The 23,631-nt window shown below is 48.1% G+C and overlaps 1 protein-coding gene across 3 annotated transcripts in view; it reads right to left on the minus strand.

Moving 5' to 3' along the window:
• The window catches only part of LOC138481620 (G-protein coupled receptor 143-like), a 232,205-nt gene extending 226,324 nt beyond the window's left edge, over positions 1-5,881 (minus strand). For 2 of the 3 annotated variants that reach the window (XM_069613807.1, XM_069613808.1), the window contains exon 1: positions 5,783-5,861. Coding sequence is in view for 1 of the 3 variants with exons in the window: in XM_069613809.1 (XP_069469910.1) it covers positions 5,783-5,858 (76 nt within the window). In the remaining 2 variants the exon portion in view is untranslated. Of the gene's footprint in view, positions 1-5,782 lie in introns of all 3 variants that reach the window. The other variant, XM_069613809.1, reaches the window with a different exon arrangement.
• Positions 5,882-23,631: the final 17,750 nt, after the last annotated feature.

The raw sequence follows: 23,631 nt of genomic DNA on the forward strand, positions 1-23,631 counted from the left end.
ATACTCCACGCAGGACTGGGGTTCACTCGCTTTGAGGTGCACCCCTGCCCGCGTTGCAAGGCGGCGGATGCTGATCATTTACATATGTTCTGGTCCTGTAACAAATTGTTAGACTTTTGGGAAGGTGTTCTGAATACACTCACTGCAGTAACTGGAACTGTAATTGACCCTGATCCTTTAGCAGTTCTGTTTGGGGTCTGGAGGACTGACGAAACTAAGCACCTGAAAAAGTTTTTGAATACAAGTTGTACGATTGCCAAAAAATGTATACTCCAGAGCTGGAAGTGCTCCTCCCTCCCCACCCCCCAGTCCCTCAGAAATGGCTGGGTTTGCTCACATGGTCACGAAACTGTGAGGAGGAATACTTGACTATGCTTCCCGCCCGCTCTCGCCCCAAGAGCATTTGGAGCGAATTTAACACGTATCTCAACAACCAGAGTGAAAGCACGTCCAGGTCTGGCTTGTCTCCGGCCTCCGTCCATGCATTGTGAACTCTCCTGTCTCCTCCTCTACCTGGTGATGCTCTGAAACCACTGTTGTAACTGAGGTATTGTGATCATTATGATGCTCTATGTTATGCCTGGGTTATATGCTTGTTGCCTTGATGTTTGTGCCTTGTGAACCTCTGCCGACAAAAATAAAAGTTTTTTTAAAAAAAAGAAAATCACTTGCTCTGTTAAATCCCACAGTTGCTGAGATTGGTGACCAGGGCCCTTATGTGTCCTTCCGGGTCCTGGCCTCCCACACCCAATCGCCTACAGCCTCCCCACTGGCACTTTGCCTTGACACCCACTGGCCTAAGTCACCACAGGCCTGCACTTGGCGACTGGCCGCTCCAGCCAGACACTTACAGCTGCTCACTCCCTAGCAATTCCCTCTTGATACAGCTAGCACTCACCCCGTACTCCCCCACCCCTTCTCTCCCTCTCTGCACTTGCACGTCTGAATGCTCACAGGGCCTAGTAGGGCCGCCTCTCTCTTTCATTGTTATTGCTTTTCGTCTCCATGTCCCCTTCCCGCTGCCCTGTGGGTGCTTTGAAACACAATTTACTTGAGGTAGAAGCACTTTACAAATGCACAATAAATAAAGAAATGAAAATGTGCATTCACGATTTTCCTTGCGTTACATTTGGTTGTCCAAGTCACCAACATTATATAGGTTTTGCCAGGATATGTTAACATGCAACATATTACAGGTGTGATCATCATACAGTAGGAATCTTGCATCATTGCCGGGTAATCACATCAGGCAACAGTAACAAGCGCAACTTAGCAAGCATTCCAATGGGGTGCCATGTACCCGCATCATCTCATTATAATATGAGATGGGGGGGGGTCAAACTCCACCCTCTAGAACCAAAAACCAATGGGGTTCCAAGGTATCCCTTATTATATATAAGAGGCATTTGCATACAAGGGTCTCTTATTAATATTCATAAGAGGCATTTGCATACAATGATTCTAAGTCTATCCTGTGAATATTATTGAGGCATAAGAGGAGTATAGCTGTATGAGCTACAGAAGACCACTTTTTTGTTTCTGGCTTGTGGGATGTGGTCAGTACTGTATAGACTAGAGAAGAGTTCCCAAAACAAGCTACCTAATGGTGTTACATAACCAGCCTAGAAGTGTGACACCATTAGGTAGCTTGTTTTGGGACCTCTAGTCTATTATTGAGGCATATCCTGAAAATAATCGGACAGTTTCTAGCCCTTGGTGTCTGGAGTTGGATAACGCCGGATGGGCGGCTTCTAAGCTCTGTATTAATCAATGTAAATATTAGCCACTAGTGCTGCTCAGCTCCTTGCTCACAGAATAAAGAAGGGCAGAGTCCCTGCCACCAGGGTTCACACTTGTCGCATGGCAGTGTATGAGCCATCTATCCGGCGTGGAATTATTTGCCAGAAGTTAACATTATATGCCCAAAATGTACCCCATTGTGCGGCTGCTGCCATCCCCTGCTTAAGTACTCCTCGCATCTTCTAGATATAGCCATCCTGTACTCGGGTACCCTGCCATGTACCAGGGATCCCCTTGAAATGCTCATTCACTCTCACCATTTGGCAGGTATGCCGATTATATACAGCGCCTCGATGCCCGCGGGCTGCTAGTGCGCTATCCAAACCTAAAATAAATAAATATTGCAACGTCAGCGCACATCGTACCTACTTCTCTGGTCTTCCCTTACAGTGCTTTGAAGTAGTTTCACGACACTTGTAACCTAACCTTACAATAGCTGGGACGCGCCACATTGTGCACCGCATCTTAGCTCCTTCGCTTTATTTCACATCCATCTTCCAATCTCCTGCGGGGCATTTTGGGAACGGCCTCTGAGCGCTGTGTTCCCAACTGAAGGGCTCTGGGTTCTTCCCACGCTCAAGCAACAGAAATGATGGGAGCTGCAGCAATAGAGCTTCCTCTAGGAGAGCGCCCTTCACTGAGAAGATAAACAAAAACGTGAGGGAGAAAACGAATGTTTAAAATGTTGTTGCATATGCGCGTTCTTATTCATTTAAAGTACTTGTCACTAAAAATGTATTTCTTTTATTTATATAGCGCGCACACAGCCCGAGGTCATCGAGGCGCTGTTTCGAGAAAATGGATTAGTTACAATACATAGATAGGCGGCTAGGTACATTGGCCCACAAGCGACAACGGCATAGTTACATAGTTCGATAGGGGGCTGGGTTACATTAGCCCGTATCCTAGATTGGTTATAATGGGATAGGGCAGCACGGGGCTACATGTTGAGCCGCATATCATGAAACAGTGTCAATAGCATACAGTGAATGGCCTCAGGGCACACAGAGTTCCAAGTCAAACGGCTAGAATTGTTTGGCTTTTTAAACATAGCAGAGGCTAGGTAGGGCCTTATTGACGGGGTGTGCGAGGCTTTAGGCAAACAGTCTGGTTTTGAGTGCCTTGCGGAAGGCGAGGCGAGAAGGTTCAGCTCTGAGGGCACGAGGCAGGGACTTCCAATGCCTGGGGGCAATGAAGGGGAAGCTCGCACCCCCACCTCTGGCCCGTTTAACTCTGGGAATAGGCAGTAGATTGGTGTGCTTGTGGGTCTGGAAGCGTGAGGAATGAGGACTCTGTGAGAGAGGTAGGGAGGTGCTATGTGGTGGATGCCTTTGTGAGGCAGGGCAAGAGTTTTGAAAAGGATGGGTTGGTGGACATGCGGCCGGTGCGCTTGCTGTATGGCTGCTGAAATGTGCTCGCTTTTGGGGTTGTCCAAAGCAGCGCAAAGGGCGTTATTTTGAATAGTTTGGAGTGTGTCCACATTTTTAGATGAGGTTCCTGTGAAGAGTACGTTACAATAGTCCAGCCTTGAGCCTATTAGGGCCCTAGCAATGGACAAGCAGTTTGAGGTGGAGAGGAAAGGTCTGATGGCATTGATGAGTTTAGAATAGTAGGCTGCAGAGGCAGCGAGTGCCTTGCCTGGACACAGTTAGGTTGGAGTCTAAGTAGACTCCCAGTGTTTTAACTGATTGGGAGACCGCGACGTTGTCAATGGTGAAGGATAGTTGCTGGTCATCTAGTTCGATGCACGAGTCAGTGGTGACTAATAGTAGTAATTCAGTCTGATCTCCGTTCAGGCAGAGCCAGTTCTGCGCCATCCATGTGTGAATGGTGGCATAGATGGACTTACAGGTTTTGGGGTCAGCCTCGTAGTCACAGGACAATGAAATGAGGACACGAGGATCGCCGGCATAGTTGGTGTACATGATGCCGAGCGAGACAAGTGAGTTACATAGTGAGATAGTGAAAATGTTGAGGGACTCCAAAAGGATGGTGTCTGGGGAGGCCGCTGCTTGATCTGAGAAGACGTGCATAACCCTTCCTTGCAGGAAGGAGGCGATCCATGCGATTGCCTTGGGTGAGAAAGAGGCTGTGGTGGAGAGATGTTGACAGAGTAGTTTATGGTGCACCAAGTCAAATGCTGCTGGGAGGTCTAGGAGGAAGAGGATGGCAGGTTTGCCTGTGTCTCGGGTATCGTCAATTTGGTTTTTAAGGTCTAGTTGGGCCGTGTCTGTTCCATGAACAGGACGGAATCCAAATTGTCGGGAGCCTAAAATCTTGTTTGACTCTAGGAATTGCTGAACTTGCAGGTAGGCTGCATTGTCTTAAATTGTAAGTAAAACGGGCGCAGTGGTGATAGGCCTGTAGTTATTGGAGTTAGAAGGGTCAAGTGAAGGGTTTGAAGCCAAGCTTCTTTTAGGCTGGGAGGAACCAATCCTGATGCACAGGATGTGTTGATGAACGCTGTGATGACCGGCGTGAGCAGATCTGCACACTCCTTGATAAGGGAGGTGGGCAGATGTCCCCTTTGCACACGGGCAGTTTAATGTTCCACATGATTGCAGTGACTTCAGTCTCAATGACATCTATAAACGATAAGGGTGTAGGGTTGGAAGCCTCCTGGTTAGGGGTGTGCGGGGTTGAGGGGGAGTGAATGGAGTTGGGTAGCTAGGATTTTGTTCTGAAGGGTGTCAACCTTATGTAGCATAGCTGCTTGGATGTCAGCGCACCAGGCCTCATTTCTTTGGATGGCTTGGGGGGAGTGGTGGGCATGGGCTTAATATTAGGGTGGGGACAAGGGTGTTTCCCCCCCCCCCCCAACTTTCATGACACACCATTTTGTCCCCATTCCTTTGGCTGGGGCATCTTTTCTTCAGATGTCCTGTCCCCCCCCCCCCAACATTTTCAGCAAAGTTACTCCACTGGGGGTGGGCAGGAGTTTCTAGCTCCTTGAAGATGGTAAAGATTTCCTTAAAGTTGGAATTGGCCTTGGCGAGAATTATAGCTTTTTTGTAGTCATTGGATAGTTTGTTGAATTTGACTTTGTCTGAGGCAAGTTGGTTGGTTTGCCACTTAGATAGGGCTGTGTGCTTTTCAGCTACTGTTCCTCAATGTAAAAGCCGGGAGGGTGAGCCAAGATTTCACAAATTATCTCAAAAGGTTCTCTGAATTGAAACAATTGCAGCCGCAGCCGGAAAAATAATAATAGCCCTCCCCCATTCGAGGGCACAGCTCCCAACTTCCCCCTTGCCAGTGTTGCCACATGGGTGAGAAGGCCGTACCGTCCTGATTATTTTATTTTCATTAATGTTATTTGATTTCACCATTTTAAATATAATGAAAACTACAAGTCCCAGAATTCTCAAGGTAAACACCAGGACTGGGCACCTGCGCTTGAGAACTGTGCAGTAAGACAGCCTCATACACAGGCTTCTCTGAAATAAGCTGCACGGGGTGGGGGCAATCGAGCAAGATAACAGTCTTGGTCTTTAAACGGTTAAAGTTCGTATATTTTAAATACTGTCTGGAATTGAAACACACCAAACCGCAGTGGTGGGCACGTTTTTGAGAATTCCTCCGATTGCCCCCCCCCCCCCCAAACCCACTGAATAAAAGGCAGGTGTGTGTATATGTGGGGGGAGGTGGCTGGAGGTAAGAGCAAAGTGGTTTAAATTGTGAACCAAGACTACAACTCCCAGAATTCATTGTTTGACTCGCCTGGGATCATTGTGCCTTCTGGGGACCTGCAGCGGTGGAGGAAAAACATAGCAAGAAACTTCACTGCGGGCAAGTTTCGCAACTTGTGGGAATGTTCAGAAAAGGGCGCCCAACCTTACATGAAGGCTAATAAGGCACTATGGCTTCTATTTGATTATTTATTTACATAATGACTTAAACGAGAGCTTGAAACCCACGACCAGGTGCACGGGTCAGCTGGGTCTACACTGGACTCCCCCCCCCCAATGCAAGTGGGGCGCCTTACCTGTGCAGGCGCAGCGTGTGCACTCGGGGCTAGCCCTGGAATGGGGCAGTTCACGGCGGGGTGAGCTCAGCGCCATTCCTGTTTCTTGAAGGGTCTGAGGTCCAGCCCAGGCCGGGGGGAGGGGTGAGCGCAGAGGGCGGAGCTGAGGAGCGAGTAAAGTAGTTCAGCTTTGGCAATGCTTGTAACTTCAGTCAGTCACGACAATAAAGCTTCATTGTATTGGCATTTGGGGGGGCCTGTGCCAGTAGCCCACCCATGACGAGTCTTCAAGAGGCCGTCAATATCCAGGACCACCTGCTGACGACCACCCATGTCAGTGGGAGATGTTAGCACAGTCCTGCGTTAAACTTCACGTGCTTGCTCTTCTGCATCCCACCCCACCATTATAAACTAGGACTACAAGTCCCAGAATGCAAGGACAACCAGGACGCCTGGCCACACTATCGTAGGCCCCCTATGTAACACGGTAAAAGCAGAACGACAAGTCCCAGCATGCTGGCTGCTGGCTCATAAATGACACCAGGCGGGCAGCGGCCCCCGGATTGGGGAGTCACTCACACTTGACATGGAGTAGCTTGAGGTCCCCAGACTGGAGTGGGCTCTGATATCTGACACGAGAAAGCTCAGGCAGTTTAAGATGTAAGGACTCGCATCTGACACGGTGCAGCTTGAGATGTCCGCACTCACATCTGACACGGGGCAGCTTGAGATCTCTAGACTCACATCTGACACGGGGCAGATTCAGATGTCTGGACTCACATCTGACACGGGGCAGCTTGAGATGTCTGGACTCACATCTGACACGCGGCAGCTTGAGATCTCTGGACTCACATCTGACACAGGCAGCTTGAGATGTCTGAATTTCTCACATCTGACACGGGGCAGCCTGAGATGTCTGAATTGCTCACATCTGACAGGGGGCAGCTTGAGATCTCTGGACTCACATCTGACACGGGGCAGCTTGAGATGTCTGGACTCACATCTGACACGGGGCAGCTTGAGATGTCTGGACTCACATCTGACACGCGGCAGCTTGAGATCTCTGGACTCACATCTGACACAGGCAGCTTGAGATGTCTGAATTTCTCACATCTGACACGGGGCAGCCTGAGATGTCTGAATTGCTCACATCTGACACGGGGCAGCTTGAGATCTCTGGACTCACATCTGACACGGGGCAGCTTGAGATGTCTGAATTGCTCACATCTGACACGGGGCAGCTTGAGATGTCTGAATTGCTCACATCTGACACCAGGCAGCTTGAGATCTCTGGACTCACATCTGACACGGGGCAGCGTGAGATGTCCGCACTCACATCTGACACGGGCAGCTTGAGATGTCTGAATTGCTCACATCTGACACGGGGCAGCTTGAGATGTCTGAATTGCTCACATCTGACACGGGGCAGCCTGAGATGTCTGAATTGCTCACATCTGACACGGGCAGCTTGAGATGTCTGAATTGCTCACATCTGACACCGGGCAGCTTGATATCTCTGGACTCACATCTGACACGGGCATCTTGAAATCTCTGGCCTCACATCCACCACGGGGCAGATTGAGATGTCTGGACTCCCACCTGACAAGGGGCAGCTTGAGATGTCTGGACACACATCCACCACGGGACAGCTTGAGATGTCTGTACTCACATCTGACATGGGCAGCTTGAGATGTCTGGACTCACATATGACACGGGGCAGCTTGAGATGTCTGAATTGCTCACATCTGACACGGGGCAGCTTGAGATCTCTGCACTCACATCTGACACGTGGCAGCTTGAGATCTCACATCTGACACGGGCAGCTTGAGATGTCTGAATTGCTCACATCTGACACGGGGCAGCTTGAGATCTCTGGACTCACATCTGACATGGAACAGAAACCGACAGAAGGGTGTATCTTTCTCAGGCTCAGACAACTCGAGCTCAGGTTCATCATCAGGAGACCAAAGCAATCCCAGAGGTATTAATCCCAACTATGGCCAATTTCAACCACCACCCATGATGCCTTTTTTAGGGCAAGGGGGCCCCAGAGGCGGATTCTGGGCCCCCATCCACAACTACAGGTGCCATTTTACAACTACCCCCAATGGGGACAACCAGGCAGAAGACGCAGGGCCAACAGAAGAAGCCAGATCTAATCCCGGTCTTCAACCTCTTAGGTATACCACTCTCCACAGAAGAAACCTCCCTTCTGGCAAAAGGCTTATCCTTTGTACCCACAAATACTACTGACTGGTTTCAATTGGATGGAGAACTCTCTACCTTTCTTCGCTCAATCAGAAGAAACATTTTCTTCAAGGACAAAGATTGTCCTTTGGAAACAGAGGACACAGGACTCAGACCTAAAAGTGATTTCTACCCGAAAGACAGCGACATCCCCTCTTCGTTTTTTGCATTCGAGAAATGCCTTAGACAAGAAATTAAAAAACTCAAATCCACCAAAAATCACCAGATAAATAACCTAACTACTGGGGAACACAAAGCCCTCAAAACCCTATCCAACAATTCGGACATCGTCATCAAAATGGCAGATAAGGAGGGAGGCATTGTTATACAAAGCAAAGAACAATACACGACGATGGTTATGACCCTACTTAATGAAGATAACAATTACAAAAAAATCAAAAAAGATCCCACCAACATGTTGAAATCTAAAATACAAGAAATGACGAAATTTGCAGTGGAAAGAAACTGGATCACTGATAAAGAAGAGGCATTCCTCAATACCACGGAGGGCAGGATCCTGGCATTTTACGCCCTGCCTAAAATTCACAAGAATATGACTGTACGCCCAGGGAGACCCATCGTTTCAGGGTGCGGCTCTATATTAGAGCCCCTATGTAAATTCATCGACTTTTTTCTGAAACCATTATGTCAGAACACACCAACATATTTAAAGGACACCATGACAACCATCAATATTTTTGAAAATCAGCCCTTTGATCCCACCAATGAAGAAATTGTTACCATGGATATCAAGAGCCTGTATACCAGCATCCCACAGGAACAAGCAGTGGAATGCATCAGACAACACCTAGATTTACACATGACTCAGAGAAAAGTACCAGCCAATTTCAAATCTGAACTATTGGACTTCGCTTTGACCAACAATTATTTTCCATTCTATGACACTTTCTACCAACAAACCTGCGGCACTGCTATGGGTGCAGCATACGCACCCAGTCTAGCTATAATCTTCATGGCAGAATATGAAAAGACCTTCATAATTAGTGAGGCCAATCCATTCCATAACAACATCCGCCTCTGGTATCGATATATTGATGATGTCATCTTCATCTGGCATGGAAACAAACAAGAATTGGACAACTTCCTAAACTGGACTAACAATCAAACTCAAGAAATCCAATTCACAATGAGCCACAACAATGAGAAAGTCAACTTCTTAGATCTCAACATACTAGCTTCGGATGGCAAATTGACATGTTCCATCTTCAAAAAAGAGACGGATCGCAACATCCCACTTCACAACAGGAGTAACCACCCTAGGAGTCTCCGAGATAACTTGCCCTATGGGCAATTCTTAAGAATCAGGCGCAACTGCACGGACACCAAGGATTTCAAAACCCATGCCACAGAACTACAACACAAACTTGAAGATAGAGGTTATCCCAAAAAACTACTTAAGGATACCAAGAAAAGAGCACTCTACACTCCGAGAGAAGTATTATTGGTCCCTAAAACTCGCAACCATAATACTGAAGACTCCTTGGCGTGCGTCACTACCTTTAATGCCAACACATCACAAATAAAAGGGATCATCAGGAAACTGTGGCCCATCGTCCAGTTGAGCCTGCCAGAAGAACGGCTACCCAAAATGGCCCTGAAGAGATCCAAAAATCTTAAAGACCTCCTAACTCATGCCAGAAATAAACGCAAGGAGTCAAGATCAACCCTGTGGAATATACGAGACATCCATGGGCATCACCCCTGTGGCAGTTGCTCAGTGTGCAGCCAAACCAGAAAACTACGATCCTTCCCGATAGATGAGAAAGAATGGGAAATTCGCCATTTTTCCAATTGTAAGACATCCAATGTCATTTACTTGATCGAATGCCCCTGTCATCTAAGATACATAGGTCAAACATCCAGGCCAGTGAACAAAAGGATAGGGGAACATAAGTCAAGAATAAGATGCAAAACACACAATGCACCCCTTGTCTCTCATTTTCTTGAGTACCAACACAACTGTGACTCCTTCAAATGGTGAGTTGTGGACAAGGTTACCGACTGTTCCAATACTACCAACGCTTTGAATTTTAAAGAAGCATGGTGGATTTTCAAACTACACACCATCTCAAAGGGTCTCAATGAGCTCACTCTGTTTGAATATCTATAAACACAGTTTACAGTTGTTTTCCAGCTTCCCACCTTTCCAGTCCACTGATCCCACAAGGACTCTTTAGGCAGTCGACCAGGTTAATGCTAGCACCAGAGATGCCTAGGTGATGCCCCCCAGCCCCCCCAGGCTTCCTTTCCCACATGATTATACCCTTCTGTCCTGCATTTAGAACCTCCCCTTTCCGCAGACTCCTGTCATCTGCTTGGCACACAAGTAGTTTAGCTGCTACAGTTTCCTCACCTAACACTCAGCCACTTTTTCACCAGAATATGCACTCCAGCTGTCCCCGGACCTGCACAGCTACGCCCCGTCCCGACAGTGCCCTCCACTTTTACATGTAACAGTAAGCAAGGCAGCTGATGCACTCGTTCGTATCAAGAGACACTTTCAGCACCGGCTCGATTTCAGCCACAGCTGCCCTCACTGGATTACGCCATGATTCGCCTTCCGTCTCCTTGACGACCCGACCTCGATGCCACGGCGCATGCGCGAGGACGACACACTATTCCTCCACGCACGCTCAGTGCTTATACTCCCAAACAGCTCACTCTGACACGAACGCGAGCGCCATTCCTGTTCATATACAGCGCGAGCGGCTCGTTGGAGACATTGAGGTGAGCTTTCATCACCTTTCAATCCGACCAGGCCTGGCAGTACCCCCAGCACCTGGCATCCTTTACAGCAACCTTTAGCCTTAGTTATCTATTTATTCTCCTCCTTGCTCCCCAGATTCTCAAGCTGAGCCCCTAACCTTCAGGCAGGAACTCATCTCCTGCCCCAGAAAATACTACACTTTCCATGGGAGCCCTGCAGTACCGCCCCCACGTTACTGCATAAACGTGGTACCTCCATTCTGGTTTTCCTTTCCTTTCTTTCTCTCTTACAACATAGACCCACAGGCAGGGATCTATGGCATCTATGACTAACACCAATACACGTGTCCTGCTATTTTCAGATCACCCCACTATTAACATTGTTCTTACCAGGACACCGACCACCAAACCATGAGGGTCCTAACAACCAGCGTTTGAATCTCTTCCCTCATATGCAAGGTTAGTGGCTGGGACTGGAGGGACAACCCTCAGGGTAGCCTCTCGCTGGCCTTTTCTAAGACTCATAGTAATGATCCACCTCCTGGACCATTCAACAATATACTTTTATATTGTTTTTATCTATAGGGAGACCTGCTTTACCTGGCCCCAGAAGAAGGCTGGTACCTTTTCACAGCCGAAACGTCTATTGTCATGGTGCCTTGATCCTACATCTTAAAGACCGATGACCAGAATCCTTACTTCCACCTTCATGTTGACGTCGCCTTATAGCAGACCCTATTTTTAGGTTCCTTTAAAGCATAGTGCTGTGTAAATGTTGCTTGTGACTAGGATAACATTTCAACAGGTTGACCAATATGATGTAATACTTGGCAACACTTCAAGACAACACAGCACCAGTATAGTAGTGTGTAGGTAACACACTATACTAACTTGGTAAATGTACTGTTTTGATAAACTGTTGGTACATTTCTAAAAAAAGTCACCTTTGTATTCTGTACTGTATGGACTAAACAGGCTAAATTGAGTGACTGCCTGTCACCACTGAACATGTCATGCTATTTAAATATGTGCTTAATATTTGGAATACATGTACTCTTGTTCTAGATAACTCACCAAGTGGATGACAAGGTTTATTTACAAATTTCTTTTTATGCTTAAATTGTTCTCATGTTTAATTTTTCGTATTCACATTGAATCACCAATGTTTGAAACTTGCGACCTAACTAATAAAGGTCACTGAAATTGTTTTCTCCCCAGGACTTGGATTTGTACTTCCCTCGATACATACTTATATAGATGTGTTAAACTTTAATATGGAAATGTGTTTAAACTGTCACTACAACAATCCACTGTAGTACAAATGTTTGAGGACAGGACCACCCCCCTGTACAAAATACCTATCTAGCCTTCACGTCCTGCCCGACCATAGGCTATCCCTCATGTTACAAAAATCACATCCACCACAGGACAGCTTGAGATGTCTGTACTCACATCTGACACGGGCAACTTGAGATGTCTGGACTCACATCTGACACGGGGCAGCTTGAGATCTCTGGACTCACATCTGACATAGGGCAGCTTGAGATCTCTGGACTCACACTGACACGGGGCAGCTTGAGATCTCTGGACTCACATCTGTCATGGAGCAGTTTGAGATCTCTGGACTCACATCTGACATGGGGCAGCTTGAGATCTCTGGACTCACATCTGACATGGGGCAGCTTAGGGCCCTGGACTCCCATCTGACACGGGGTAGCTTGAGATGTCTGAACTCACATCTGACACAGGGCAGCTTGAGAGGTCTGGACTCACATCTGCCACGGGGCAATTTAAGATGTCTGAATTGCTCCCACCTGACAAGGGCAGCTTGAGATGTCTGAATTGCTCCCACCTGACAAGGGCAGCTTGAGATGTCTGAATTGCTCCCACCTGACAAGCGCAGCTTGAAATGTCTGAATTGCTCACAACTGACACGGGGCAGCCTGAGATGTTGGGATTGCTCACATCTGACACGGGGCAGCCTAAGATGTCTGGATTGCTCACATCGTACATGGGCAGCTTGAGAGGTCTGGATTGCTCCCATCTGACAAGGGCGGCTTGGGAGGTCTGGATTGCTCCCATCTGACAAGGGCAGCTTGAGATGTCTGAATTGCTCACATCTGACACATGGCAACCTGAGAGGTCTGAATTGCTCCCATCTGACAAGGGCAGCTTGGGATGTCTAAATTGCTCACATCTAACACGGGGCAGCTTGAGATGTCTGAATTGTTCACATCTGACACAGGGCAGCTTTAGATCTCTGGACTCACATTTGACACGGGGCAGCTTAAGATGTCTGGATCACTCACATCTAACATGTGGCAGCTTCAGAAGTCTGGATTGCTCCCATCTGACACAGGCAGCCTGAGATGTCTGAATTGCTCACATCTGACACGGGGCAGCTTGATATGTCTAAATTACTCACATCTGACACGTGGCAGCTTGAGATGTCTGAATTGCTCACATTTGACACAGGGCAGGCTGAGGTGTCTGAATTGCTCACATCTTAAACGGGGCAGCTTGAGAGGTCTGAATTGTTCCCATCTGACAAGGGCAGCTTGAGATGTCTAAATTCCTCCCACCTGACAAGGGCAGCCTGAGATTTGGGATTGCTCACATCTGACAAGGGCAGCTTGAGATGTCTGAAATACTCACATCTGACACAGGGCAGCCTGAGAGGTCTGAATTGCTCACATCTGACACAGGGCAGCTTGAGATGCCTGAATTGCTCACATCTTACACGGGGCAGCTTGAGAGGTCTGGATTGCTCTCATCTGACAAGGGCAGCTTGGGATGTCTGAATTGCTCACATCTGACGCGGGGCTGCTTGAGATGTCTGAATTGCTCACATCTGACATAGGGCAGCTTGCAATCTCTGCACTCACATTTGACACGGGGCAGCCAAAGATGCTGGATCGCTCACATCTAACACATGGCAGCTTCAGAACTCTGGATTGCTCCCATCTGACACGGGCAGCCTGAGATGTCTGAATTACTCACATCTGACACAGGGCAGCCTGAGATGTCTGAATTGCTCACATCTGACACAGGGCAGCCTGAGATGTCTGAATTGCTCACATCTGACACGGGCAGCCTGAGATGTCTGAATTGCTCCCATCTGACACGGGCAGCTTGAGATTTCTGAATTGCTCACATTTGACACAGGGCAGCCTGGGATGTCTGAATTGCTCACATCTGACACGGGGCATCTTGAGATGTCTGAATTGCTCACATCTGACACGGGGCAGCCTGAGATGTCTGAATTGCTCACATCTGGCACGGGCAGCCTGAGATTTCTGAATTGCTCCCATCTGACACGGGCAGCTTGATATGTCTAAATTACTCACATCTGACACAGGGCAGCTTGAGATTTCTGAATTGCTCACATTTGACACAGGGCAGCCTTAGATGTCTGAATTGCTCACATCTGACACGGGGCATCTTGAGATGTCTGAATTGCTCACATCTGACACGGGGCAGCCTGAGATGTCTGAATTGCTCACATCTGACACGGGCAGCTTGATATGTCTGAATTGCTCCCATCTGACACAGGGCAGCCTGAGATGTCTGAATTGCTCACATCTGACACGGGGCAGCTTGAGATGTCTGAATTGCTCACATCTGACACAGGGCAGCTTGAGATGTCTGAATTGCTCACATCTGACACAGGGCAGCTTGAGATGTCTGAATTGCTCCCATCTTGCAAGGGGTAGCTTGAGAAGTCTGGATTGCTCCCATCTGCAGGGTTTGAAATTGAGTGGTGCTGGGAGCTATTTAGCTCCAGTTTAGTGCCTAGAAGAGCCTGGCTAGCTTAAATGCAACGGTTACCAGGAGCTAGTTTTGCCTCTCCAGGCCAACTGATAGACAACAAACACAACTGTGTGAATTTAACTCTCTGCATTTGTGACACTCTATAAATAAACATCTATATGGCATTTAAATGGATACAATTAAATGTTTGCATCTTATGTGGAAGTTAGAACACTATGCACTAGCTTCTGGTGACTGGTTTCTGCTGGATACCCCAGAGCTGCTCTTAGCTCCTAGTTCCCCAGCGGTAGCCTCCGGTGACTAGGTTCTGCTGGATACCCAGGAGCTGCTCACAGCTCCTAGTTCCCCAGCGGTAGCTTCTGGTGACTGGTTTCTGCTGGATACCCAGGAGCTGCTCACAGCTCCTAGTTCCCCAGCGGTAGCTTCTGGTGACTGGGTTCTGCTGGATACACAGGAGCTGCTCTTAGCTCCTAGTTCCCCAGCGGTAGCTTCTGGTGACTGGGTTTTGCTGGATACCCAGGAGCTGCTCTTAGCTCCTAGTTTTTTGGTGACTGGGTTCTGCTGGATACCCAGGAGCTGCTCACAGCTCCTAGTTCCCCAGCAGTAGCTTCTGGTGACTGGGTTCTGCTGGATACCCAGGAGCTGCTCTTAGCTCCTAGTTCCCCAGCGGTAGCTTCTGGTGACTGGTTCTGCTGGATACGCAGGAGCTGCTCTTACCTCTTAGTTCCCCAGCGGTAGCTTCTGGTGACTGGGTTCTGCTGGATACCCAGGAGCTGCTCTTAGCTCCTAGTTTTTTGGTGACTGGGTTCTGCTGGATACCCAGGAGCTGCTCACAGCTCCTAGTTCCCCAGCGGTAGCTTCTGGTGACTGGGTTCTGCTGGATACCCAGGAGCTGCTCTTAGCTCCTAGTTCCCCAGCGGTAGCTTCTGGTGACTGGGTTCTGCTGGATACGCAGGAGCTGCTCTTACCTCTTAGTTCCCCAGCGGTAGCTTCTGGTGACTGGGTTCTGCTGGATACCCAGGAGCTGCTCACAGCTCCTGCTTATCCAATCTCAATTTTGAGCCCTGATGATTCGACGTGTCTCAGACGGGTCACTAATAGCAGACCAGCTACCAGGTGTCACGGCTCGCTCCCTTCGCTTCCGTTCCCGCCACTTGGGAGCATAGTTTGGGGTTTATTCCCTACTGGACATGTCCTCCGAACCTTACTCTACAGTACTGTGATGAATTAGGAGCACTAAAACCCTATTTTCCAAGTTACTTCCCTTCCGGATCCATTCCAGGTTTTTGGCAGCCAGCATGCTACTTTAATCTAATGACTATGCTTTCCGGAATGACTATGCTTCCCAGAATGCCTGGCTCACTGCTTCACCTCCTCCCTTGCAGGACAAGGTTGGGTGGAGGATAGGCAACACCTGTGGCTGCAGGTGCAGCAGGCGGCACACCTGAGAGGTGTGCTTGTTAAGCAGCTTTAAAAGCCTCAGTTTGCTTCAGTCCAGCGCTGGTCATTGTTGCAGCGTTCCTGTCGTGACTGGTCCCTTGTTCCTGGTTCCTAGTTTTTGTGCCCAGTTTCTAGTTAGTGTTTCTTGTTCCTTGTCCTGGAATTCGTATTTGTATGCTTAATTGATTTCTGCCTTCTGGAAATCCCTTTCTCTCTTTCTCTGTCTGCAGGCAGCCTTTCTCTGAGCTTTCCTTTTGCTGCAGCCCAATTGCCTGTGTTCACTGTTTCCTAGAAATTGTCCTTTGCTACTGAAAGACTTGATGCATTAATCTTTCCTTTACAGGTTTAGTTTCCTGCCTTTTCACCTTGGATGGGTGGGAAGGTTTCCCTTTTGATATCGTTTTCACTGCTCCTGATCCTTACCTTCTATTGGGATCCATGCCATGTTTTCCTATACACTTTTGCATTTATTTCCTATTTTATTATTAGGTGTGGGAAGCTGTTGTAACTAGCTCCTGTGTGATTATCTTTTGTTTTCCACACTGTACTATTCCTTCTTGCCTCTTGACTTGGGTTTAGGTATTTAGTTATCCTCACTCTTTGCCTTTACTGCCTTCTGGGTTCTTGTTTGATTTACAGGGTTGTGGGTTTAGTACTGACTTTTGAGTGGTCTTTCCGGTCCTCGTGAGTACGGACATCCAAGTGGTCTTTCCGGTCTTCGTGAGTACTGGCATTCATGTGGTCATTCCGGTCCTCGTGAGTACTGTTTCCAAATTCTTTATTCAGTACCGTCTAGAGTGTCAGCTCACAGATTCTGTCCCTGCTTGCCCTCTACGTGGGCTTAGCGCTGTCAGTATCTGTAATAGCATAGTGGGTAAGGAGTTTGCCGACTTTCCTTTCAGTCATAAGGAGGTTCTAAGTGCTTACCCTACATTCCTTTTCATATAGTGGTATACACGAGTCTTGGGTATTGAATGCACGTTGTTAGATTCAAGGTTGTTTACTGTGTATTTTGTGCACATTTCCCCTGCCATACCCATCGCCTTCTTCCTTTCCTGACACCAGGCCGTCTGATTTATTCTCCGGCTAACTTATTACATTTGGCCCTTTGCAACGCCATATATCCTCTGGGGTTTAGTCCTATGAGTAAGGGGGTGGTTCAACTCCCCATACCATCTGCTAAAGTCCTTAGATGTAATGCATGTTCTTTACCAGCACATGCTAGAGCTTTCTACAAACGTATGCAGCAGTTGAAGCCTGATATGGCCTGCATCGCGGAAACCTGGCTTTGTGATTGCTCAAGCCCTGCTATTGCTGAAGCACTGCCTGCTGGCTATAGCTTATTACGCCTTGACCGTGATTCGGTGCACCCCGAAGGGGGTGCTGCTCTAATGTTTAAATCTCACATAGGAGCTACTCTTATCCCTTAGTGCGTCTGGTCGGCTATCACTGTCATCTACTGATACCCTTTATGCGCTTGTCTGCTACCGGCCTCCTCAGAATGATGCCACCTTTTGTGAGACATTGGTTGAAATGACAGCAGAACTTCCACTTATATACCCCAATATGGTTATTGTGGGTGACTTCAATCTCAAGTTCAATAATACCACCACCCCACTTCTAAAGCGGGTTTCTGCATCTGTGCTTGATCCCGGATTGGTTCAGCTGGTTAATGAACCTACTCACCATCTTGGTAACACATTAGGTTACATTTTTGTGCCTAGTGCCCTTTTGTCCGTCCTACCAGTCTTCCCAGTTGACTGGTCTGATCGCTTTATAGAGCCCTTCCAGATTAAAGTCAAGGTTCAATGTTGCGTGGCTGCCAGTACAAACATTCTGAAACGTCGCTGGGGTCGTGTTTCTGACTCCAGCATTACCGCTCAAATTGAAAGTAGGTGTGTGGCTGCTGAGTCTGGTGATCTCTCCCTACTTACACACAGTCTTAGGTATGTGGCTACTGAGTCTGGTGATCTCTCCCTACTTACACACAGTCTTAGGTATGTGGCTACTGAGTCTGGTGATCTCTCCCTACTTACACACAGTCTTAGGGATGTGGCTACTGAGTGTGGTGATCGCTTCCTACTTACACACAGTCTTAGGTATGTGGCTGCTGAGTCTGGTGATCTCTCCCTACTTACACACAGTCTTAGGGATGTGGCTACTGAGTCTGGTGATCTCTCCCTACTTACACACAGTCTTAGGGATGTGGCTACTGAGACTGGTGATCTCCTCCTACTTACATGCAGTCTTAGGGATGTTGCTACTGAGTCTGGTGGTCTCTCCCTACTTACATGCAGTCTTAGGGATGTGGCTACTGAGTCTGGTGATCTCGCCCTACTTACACGCAGTCTTAGGGATGTGGCTACTGAGTCTGGTGATCTCTCCCTACTTACACACAGTCTTAGAGATGTGGCTACTGAGACTGGTGATCTCCTCCTACTTACATGCAGTCTTAGGGATGTTGCTACTGAGTCTGGTGGTCTCTCCCTACTTACATGCAGTCTTAGGGATGTGGCTACTGAGTCTGGTGATCTCGCCCTACTTACACGCAGTCTTAGGGATGTGGCTACTTAGTCTGGTGATCTCTCCCTACTTACACGCAGTCTTAGGGATGTGGCTACTGAGTCTGGTGATCTCTCTCTACTTACATGCAGTCTTAGGGATGTGGCTACTGAGTGTGGTGATCGCTTCCTACTTACACACAGTCTTAGGTATGTGGCTGCTGAGTCTGGTGATCTCTCCCTACTTACACACAGTCTTAGGGATGTGGCTACTCAGTCTGGTGATCTCTCCCTACTTACACACAGTCTTAGGGATGTGGCTACTGAGACTGGTGATCTCCTCCTACTTACATGCAGTCTTAGGGATGTTGCTACTGAGTCTGGTGGTCTCTCCCTACTTACATGCAGTCTTAGGGATGTGGCTACTGAGTGTGGTGATTGCTTCCTACTTACACGCAGTCTTAGAGATGTGGCTACTTAGTCTGGTGATCTCTCCCTACTTACACACAGTCTTAGGGATGTGGCTACTGAGTCTGGTGATCTTGCCCTACTTACACGCAGTCGTAGAGATGAGGCTACTGAGTCTGGTGATCTCTCCCTACTTACACGCAGTCGTAGGGATGTGGCTACTGAGTCTGGTGATCTCTCCCTACTTACACACATTCTTAGGGATGTTGCTACTGAGTCTGGTGATCTCTCCCTACTTACACGCAGTCGTAGGGATGTTGCTAATGACCTTGCTCCTTTCAAGCTTTTCAGTCTTCACTCAAGCCCTGTGAGCCCTGGTTAACCAGTGAATTGAGATATCACCGACTCAGGTGTAAGCAAGCCGAGCGTAGGTGGAGGTGGTCTTATTGTGAAGTAGACAGTTTCTTGTTGATGCAGGATTCCATGTGCCATCATGAAGCTATCCGAGAAGCCTAATGCTGCTGTGATACAGCTAAGATTCAGACATCAGTCAATCAGCCTAGGGAACTTTTTAGTCTGGTTTGTGCTTTGTCATCTCCTCCTAAGGTCCGGCTGGGGGTTACGCCCTCCCAGGAATTATGTGACTCCCTGGCCCAGTTCTTCTCTCAGAAGATTGTTGACATTAGAGACTTAAGATCAGCAATGTCACACGCCCCTGAAACAGTGGCTGAATCTATGCAGCAATGGTCAGTCTTCCCAATTTTGGTCCTGATGAGATAGGGGAAGCTACTCTCAAGATGAAGTCCGCCTACCCCTTGGATGACATTCCTCTGAAAATCATGAAAAATATAATTCCTCAGATTGCCTTATGGGTGGGGCCGGCAGTAAACCACTCGTGCTGCTCTGGTATTATCCATTCTCACCTTACGCACGCACTAGTGATCCCCCTTCTAAAGAAACCATCACGTGACTCTTCTGTCCTTTCTAATTTTCATCCAATTTCTTTCTTCCTTTTCTCATGAAATTGCTTGAGACACTGATCTCACCTTTGCAGAGCTCGTTTCTTGAGAGATCTGAGTTTTTGTTATCCCTTCCAGTCAGGCATCCGCCCGAGCCGAGGCACTGAGACTATGTTGGTCTCCGTGGTAGACGATCTTGCTCGGCTCTCCGACCAGGGTGGGGTAGGGGCCCTTATTCTTTTAGATCTGCCAGCTGCCATCTACACTGTCGACCACTCCATCCTGGTTGTACGATTGACGTAGGCTGCGGTATCCCACCAGGTGCTCGCCTGGTTGGAATCCTTTCTTACTGGATGTTCCCAGTCTCTCTCCCTTTCTTCCTTTTGATCTGTCCCTCTTGCCCTCTCCTGTTGTGTTCCTCAGGGCTCTGCCCTGTCCCCTACACGGTTTAATGTGCATATTCAGCACCTTGGTCAAACTCGATCATGCCCACGGCTTCTACTTGTTTGCAGATGATACACAGCTTATTGTCCCTATTAATCTTCATCAACAAGGAGGCAGAGTCTCAGTGACGAGAATGCCTAGAAGCGGTGGGTAGGTGGATGAGTGATGATTGGCTGAGGCTGAATGGGGACAAGATGGAGGTCTTGGTTGTGGGTCCCCCTTCTGCTGCCTCTCTGTTGACTTCCAATTTCTGGCCTATCGCACTTGGTGCACTTCCTTCCCCTGTTCTTGTAGTAAGGGACCTGGGTGTTAAACTTTGTGTGACACTATCTCTTGATGCTCAGGTGGCAACTGTCTGCCAGGCCAGGCAGTTTATATTGAAAGTACTAAGAAAGGTTCTTCCTTTTATTCCTTACGGGATACATGCGCCTGTGGTTGCCTCTCTTGTGTTGAGCGGAGTAGTTCACGTAATTCGCTCTACCTAGCACTGCCATTCTACCTCTTGCGCCGACTTCAGCTGCTGCAGAACTCGGGAGCTTATGTGGTATCCCGTGTCCACTTCTATGCACACATTTCTCCAGTTTTTCGCCAGCTTCACTGGCTCCCCATTGAAAAAATGGGTTCAATTTAAATCTTTAAGCCTTGTTCAACAGGCCTTTTATGGACTTGGGGCCGAATATCTACAGCAGAAATTCCGTCCCTATCTTCCGAGCCGGATTTTGCGCTCTCGGTTTAATACTGACATTGCGGTCCTGAGGATTTGGCTGTCTCGTTCGGGGACATGCTTTCTCTGTTGTGGGTGCAAAGCTTTGGAACTCACTCCCTGTGGCGTTGTGCAGTATGGAGAGCCATCTTATTTTCTGGCTGTGCCTGTAAGACCTTTCTTTTTTCGTGAATTCCGGTGACGACTTCTCTGCTGGTTTTAGCACCATGGTGCCTCCGGGAGTACGTGCGCTCAATCCATAATCAATCAATCTATCATAGAACACATTTCAAAGAAAATTCTTCATACAATTTACACAACCAAATCACGGCACTGAATTTTGAGGGAGAAATGGGAAGATGGTGGAGAGGAGTGTGGTGTGTGAGGAAATCATAGTGACAACAAGTAAGACAGACACAAGTGATCACAGTTCAAGGGTGTTTATTAAACAATGAAATGCTGTTTAAGAAGGTTGGGAAAATGCCTAATCTAAACCTAAATCTAAGATGGGAGCAAGCTATTACCATCAAATAATAAGGCAGTCCTAGTGGCGTTGTGTCAACATAAAAGGCCCTACACTAAGAAACCTATTGCCAAACCTCACAACTAATACAAAAAGGGTGTGGGATAGTTATCAAGAAAAGAAAGAAGTGTTCTCAAATAATATGTCAGGATGCAGTAGCCGGGGTCTCCCTTCCCCACATTTTGGACACGGGGTAAGATGGGAGCTTGGAGCACAGTACAGTGTCGGGCTTCTCCAGCAGAAGACGACAGTTCCAATGGCAGCTCACAGGACAGACTCTGCCTTTTCTAGCACGCTATGATAGTTCAGCTTTTTATCCTCAAGCTTTCCGTTATCAGGGCCGTCGATGGCCAAGTCTCGTTTCACTTGAAAGTCTCTTGCCTTTTCGAGGACCTGACGTGTTCAAACAACAAAACAAAGATTCCTTTAAGAAATGGGTTCACCCCTCAGCCGCCCTCTTGTGGGTGCTGACCCTTCTCAATTCTATTCCAAAATATATCACAGTTCCTTTATCAATCAACTTTCGGGGACAGCTTCAACCCTGGATCTCTCTCAGTCGGGCTCAGACCCCTCTTGCCTTTTGCAGGATAACTTTTCCCTTGGTTTCTCAATGTTTTCTCTCACTGTGGGATTCATTTCCCTTTCTCTCACACTGTTGGTAGATCAATGTCTTTTGAGTGTATATGATGTTTGTTGACCCTCTGTATGACCACTTTGACCTATTCTGCTGGCCCTTCTATGGCCTTCTGATACTTGTAGCTTCTCTCATATGGGGCTAAACCAGATGCTCTCGAGTTAGCACCCATGTGGTGCCGCTTTCCCTCTGCAGCTGGTCTCCCCTTCACTTTTTTAACAGTTCATTCAGAGTTAATCATCTTTGGTTCAAAACTTGCTACTTTGTAATGTTCACTCAACACAGCCCGGTTCTTATCGGTTCCCCCCTCGCTCGACTCACCGCCTGTGATGAACCACTTGGATGTTGGCTTCTCTGGAGTCAAGGCCGGTACCACCGGTGCAGGAGCTTCCCTCGCTCCTGCCTATCGGCATAGGTTTGCCCCGTGTACCGTTGACATCTGCTGCAGGACACTTGTGCTATTGTTCACGGTCTTAGGCTCTCTTCCACAAAGGTTCGGCGGGTCTAGGACAGAAAGGGCAAGGTCACTTCTCTCCTTGCTACCCTCTTGATTCCTGCCGCCTTTTTCCTTCTCTTGAACTGCCATCTGGTAGCCGTCTATTTGTATTGCCTGCCGTGCTTGCCATGCTCGTACTGTGCTCTCTGGCTCCACCTTTTATCTATGTTGGGAAGGGAAAGGGCAGTCAGGTGTGTGTGATTCTGATCAATTGCCTGACTTTGCCTGACTCTTGTATTGGGACATGTCAGGTAAATGGCTCTGGTGTTACTCCTGTGCCCTTTTTGTTGTTCAAAAGTGTTAGAGTTAGAAAGGGGAGTGGGGTAGTGGTTTGGAATGTCTGCCGTGAGAGGATGGGGAAAAAGTGTAAAATCAAGGGGGATACCGTGTCTCACCCTTTGGTGTCCCACTCCCACTCCCCAAGGACCCCCCATCCAGGTGATCCTCCCTCACTGGTCCACCCCCAGGAACTGGATCCAATAGCGATGGCCATGTCCTGGAGTTTGGTGGGCCATTCTTCAGAGAAATGCTTCACTAAATATGATAAGTAACTTGTGCACATTGGAGTAGCGTTCCTGGTGGCATGAGGGGCACACATTGGTATAGGATGTGCAGGCAGTGCTGTGTGTGCACACATCTCCCCCAGGAGAGATGGGGGACTCTATAACCCTGTTACACCAGGCACGTTGTGATACAGGCCATGCACGTTCCTCCACACTGCTTGCTTCCACTGAGCCTGCTACTGTACCTCAGCCTCTCTTTGCTGCAGCGCCAGCCTCCTGGGCCGCACCAGTGCTTTGATGTTTCTCTGTTATATCCTCTACCTCTGAAAACTCCACTGACTTCCTCATCTGCGTTTCCAACAACATCTTAGCCTCCCTCTGCTTCTGAACAATCCTCCTCTATTGCCTCTTCCTGCCTCACCAAGGCCCTCAACACTGCCTTAGCCTCTCGCTGATTGAACACAATCCTCCTCTACTGCCTCTTCCTTCCTCACCAGGACCCTCAAACCCAACC

This window comes from Ambystoma mexicanum, chromosome 5p, assembly GCF_040938575.1.
Source record: "Ambystoma mexicanum isolate Mex_15411 chromosome 5p, UKY_AmexF1_1, whole genome shotgun sequence".
Lineage (NCBI taxonomy): Eukaryota > Metazoa > Chordata > Amphibia > Caudata > Ambystomatidae > Ambystoma > Ambystoma mexicanum.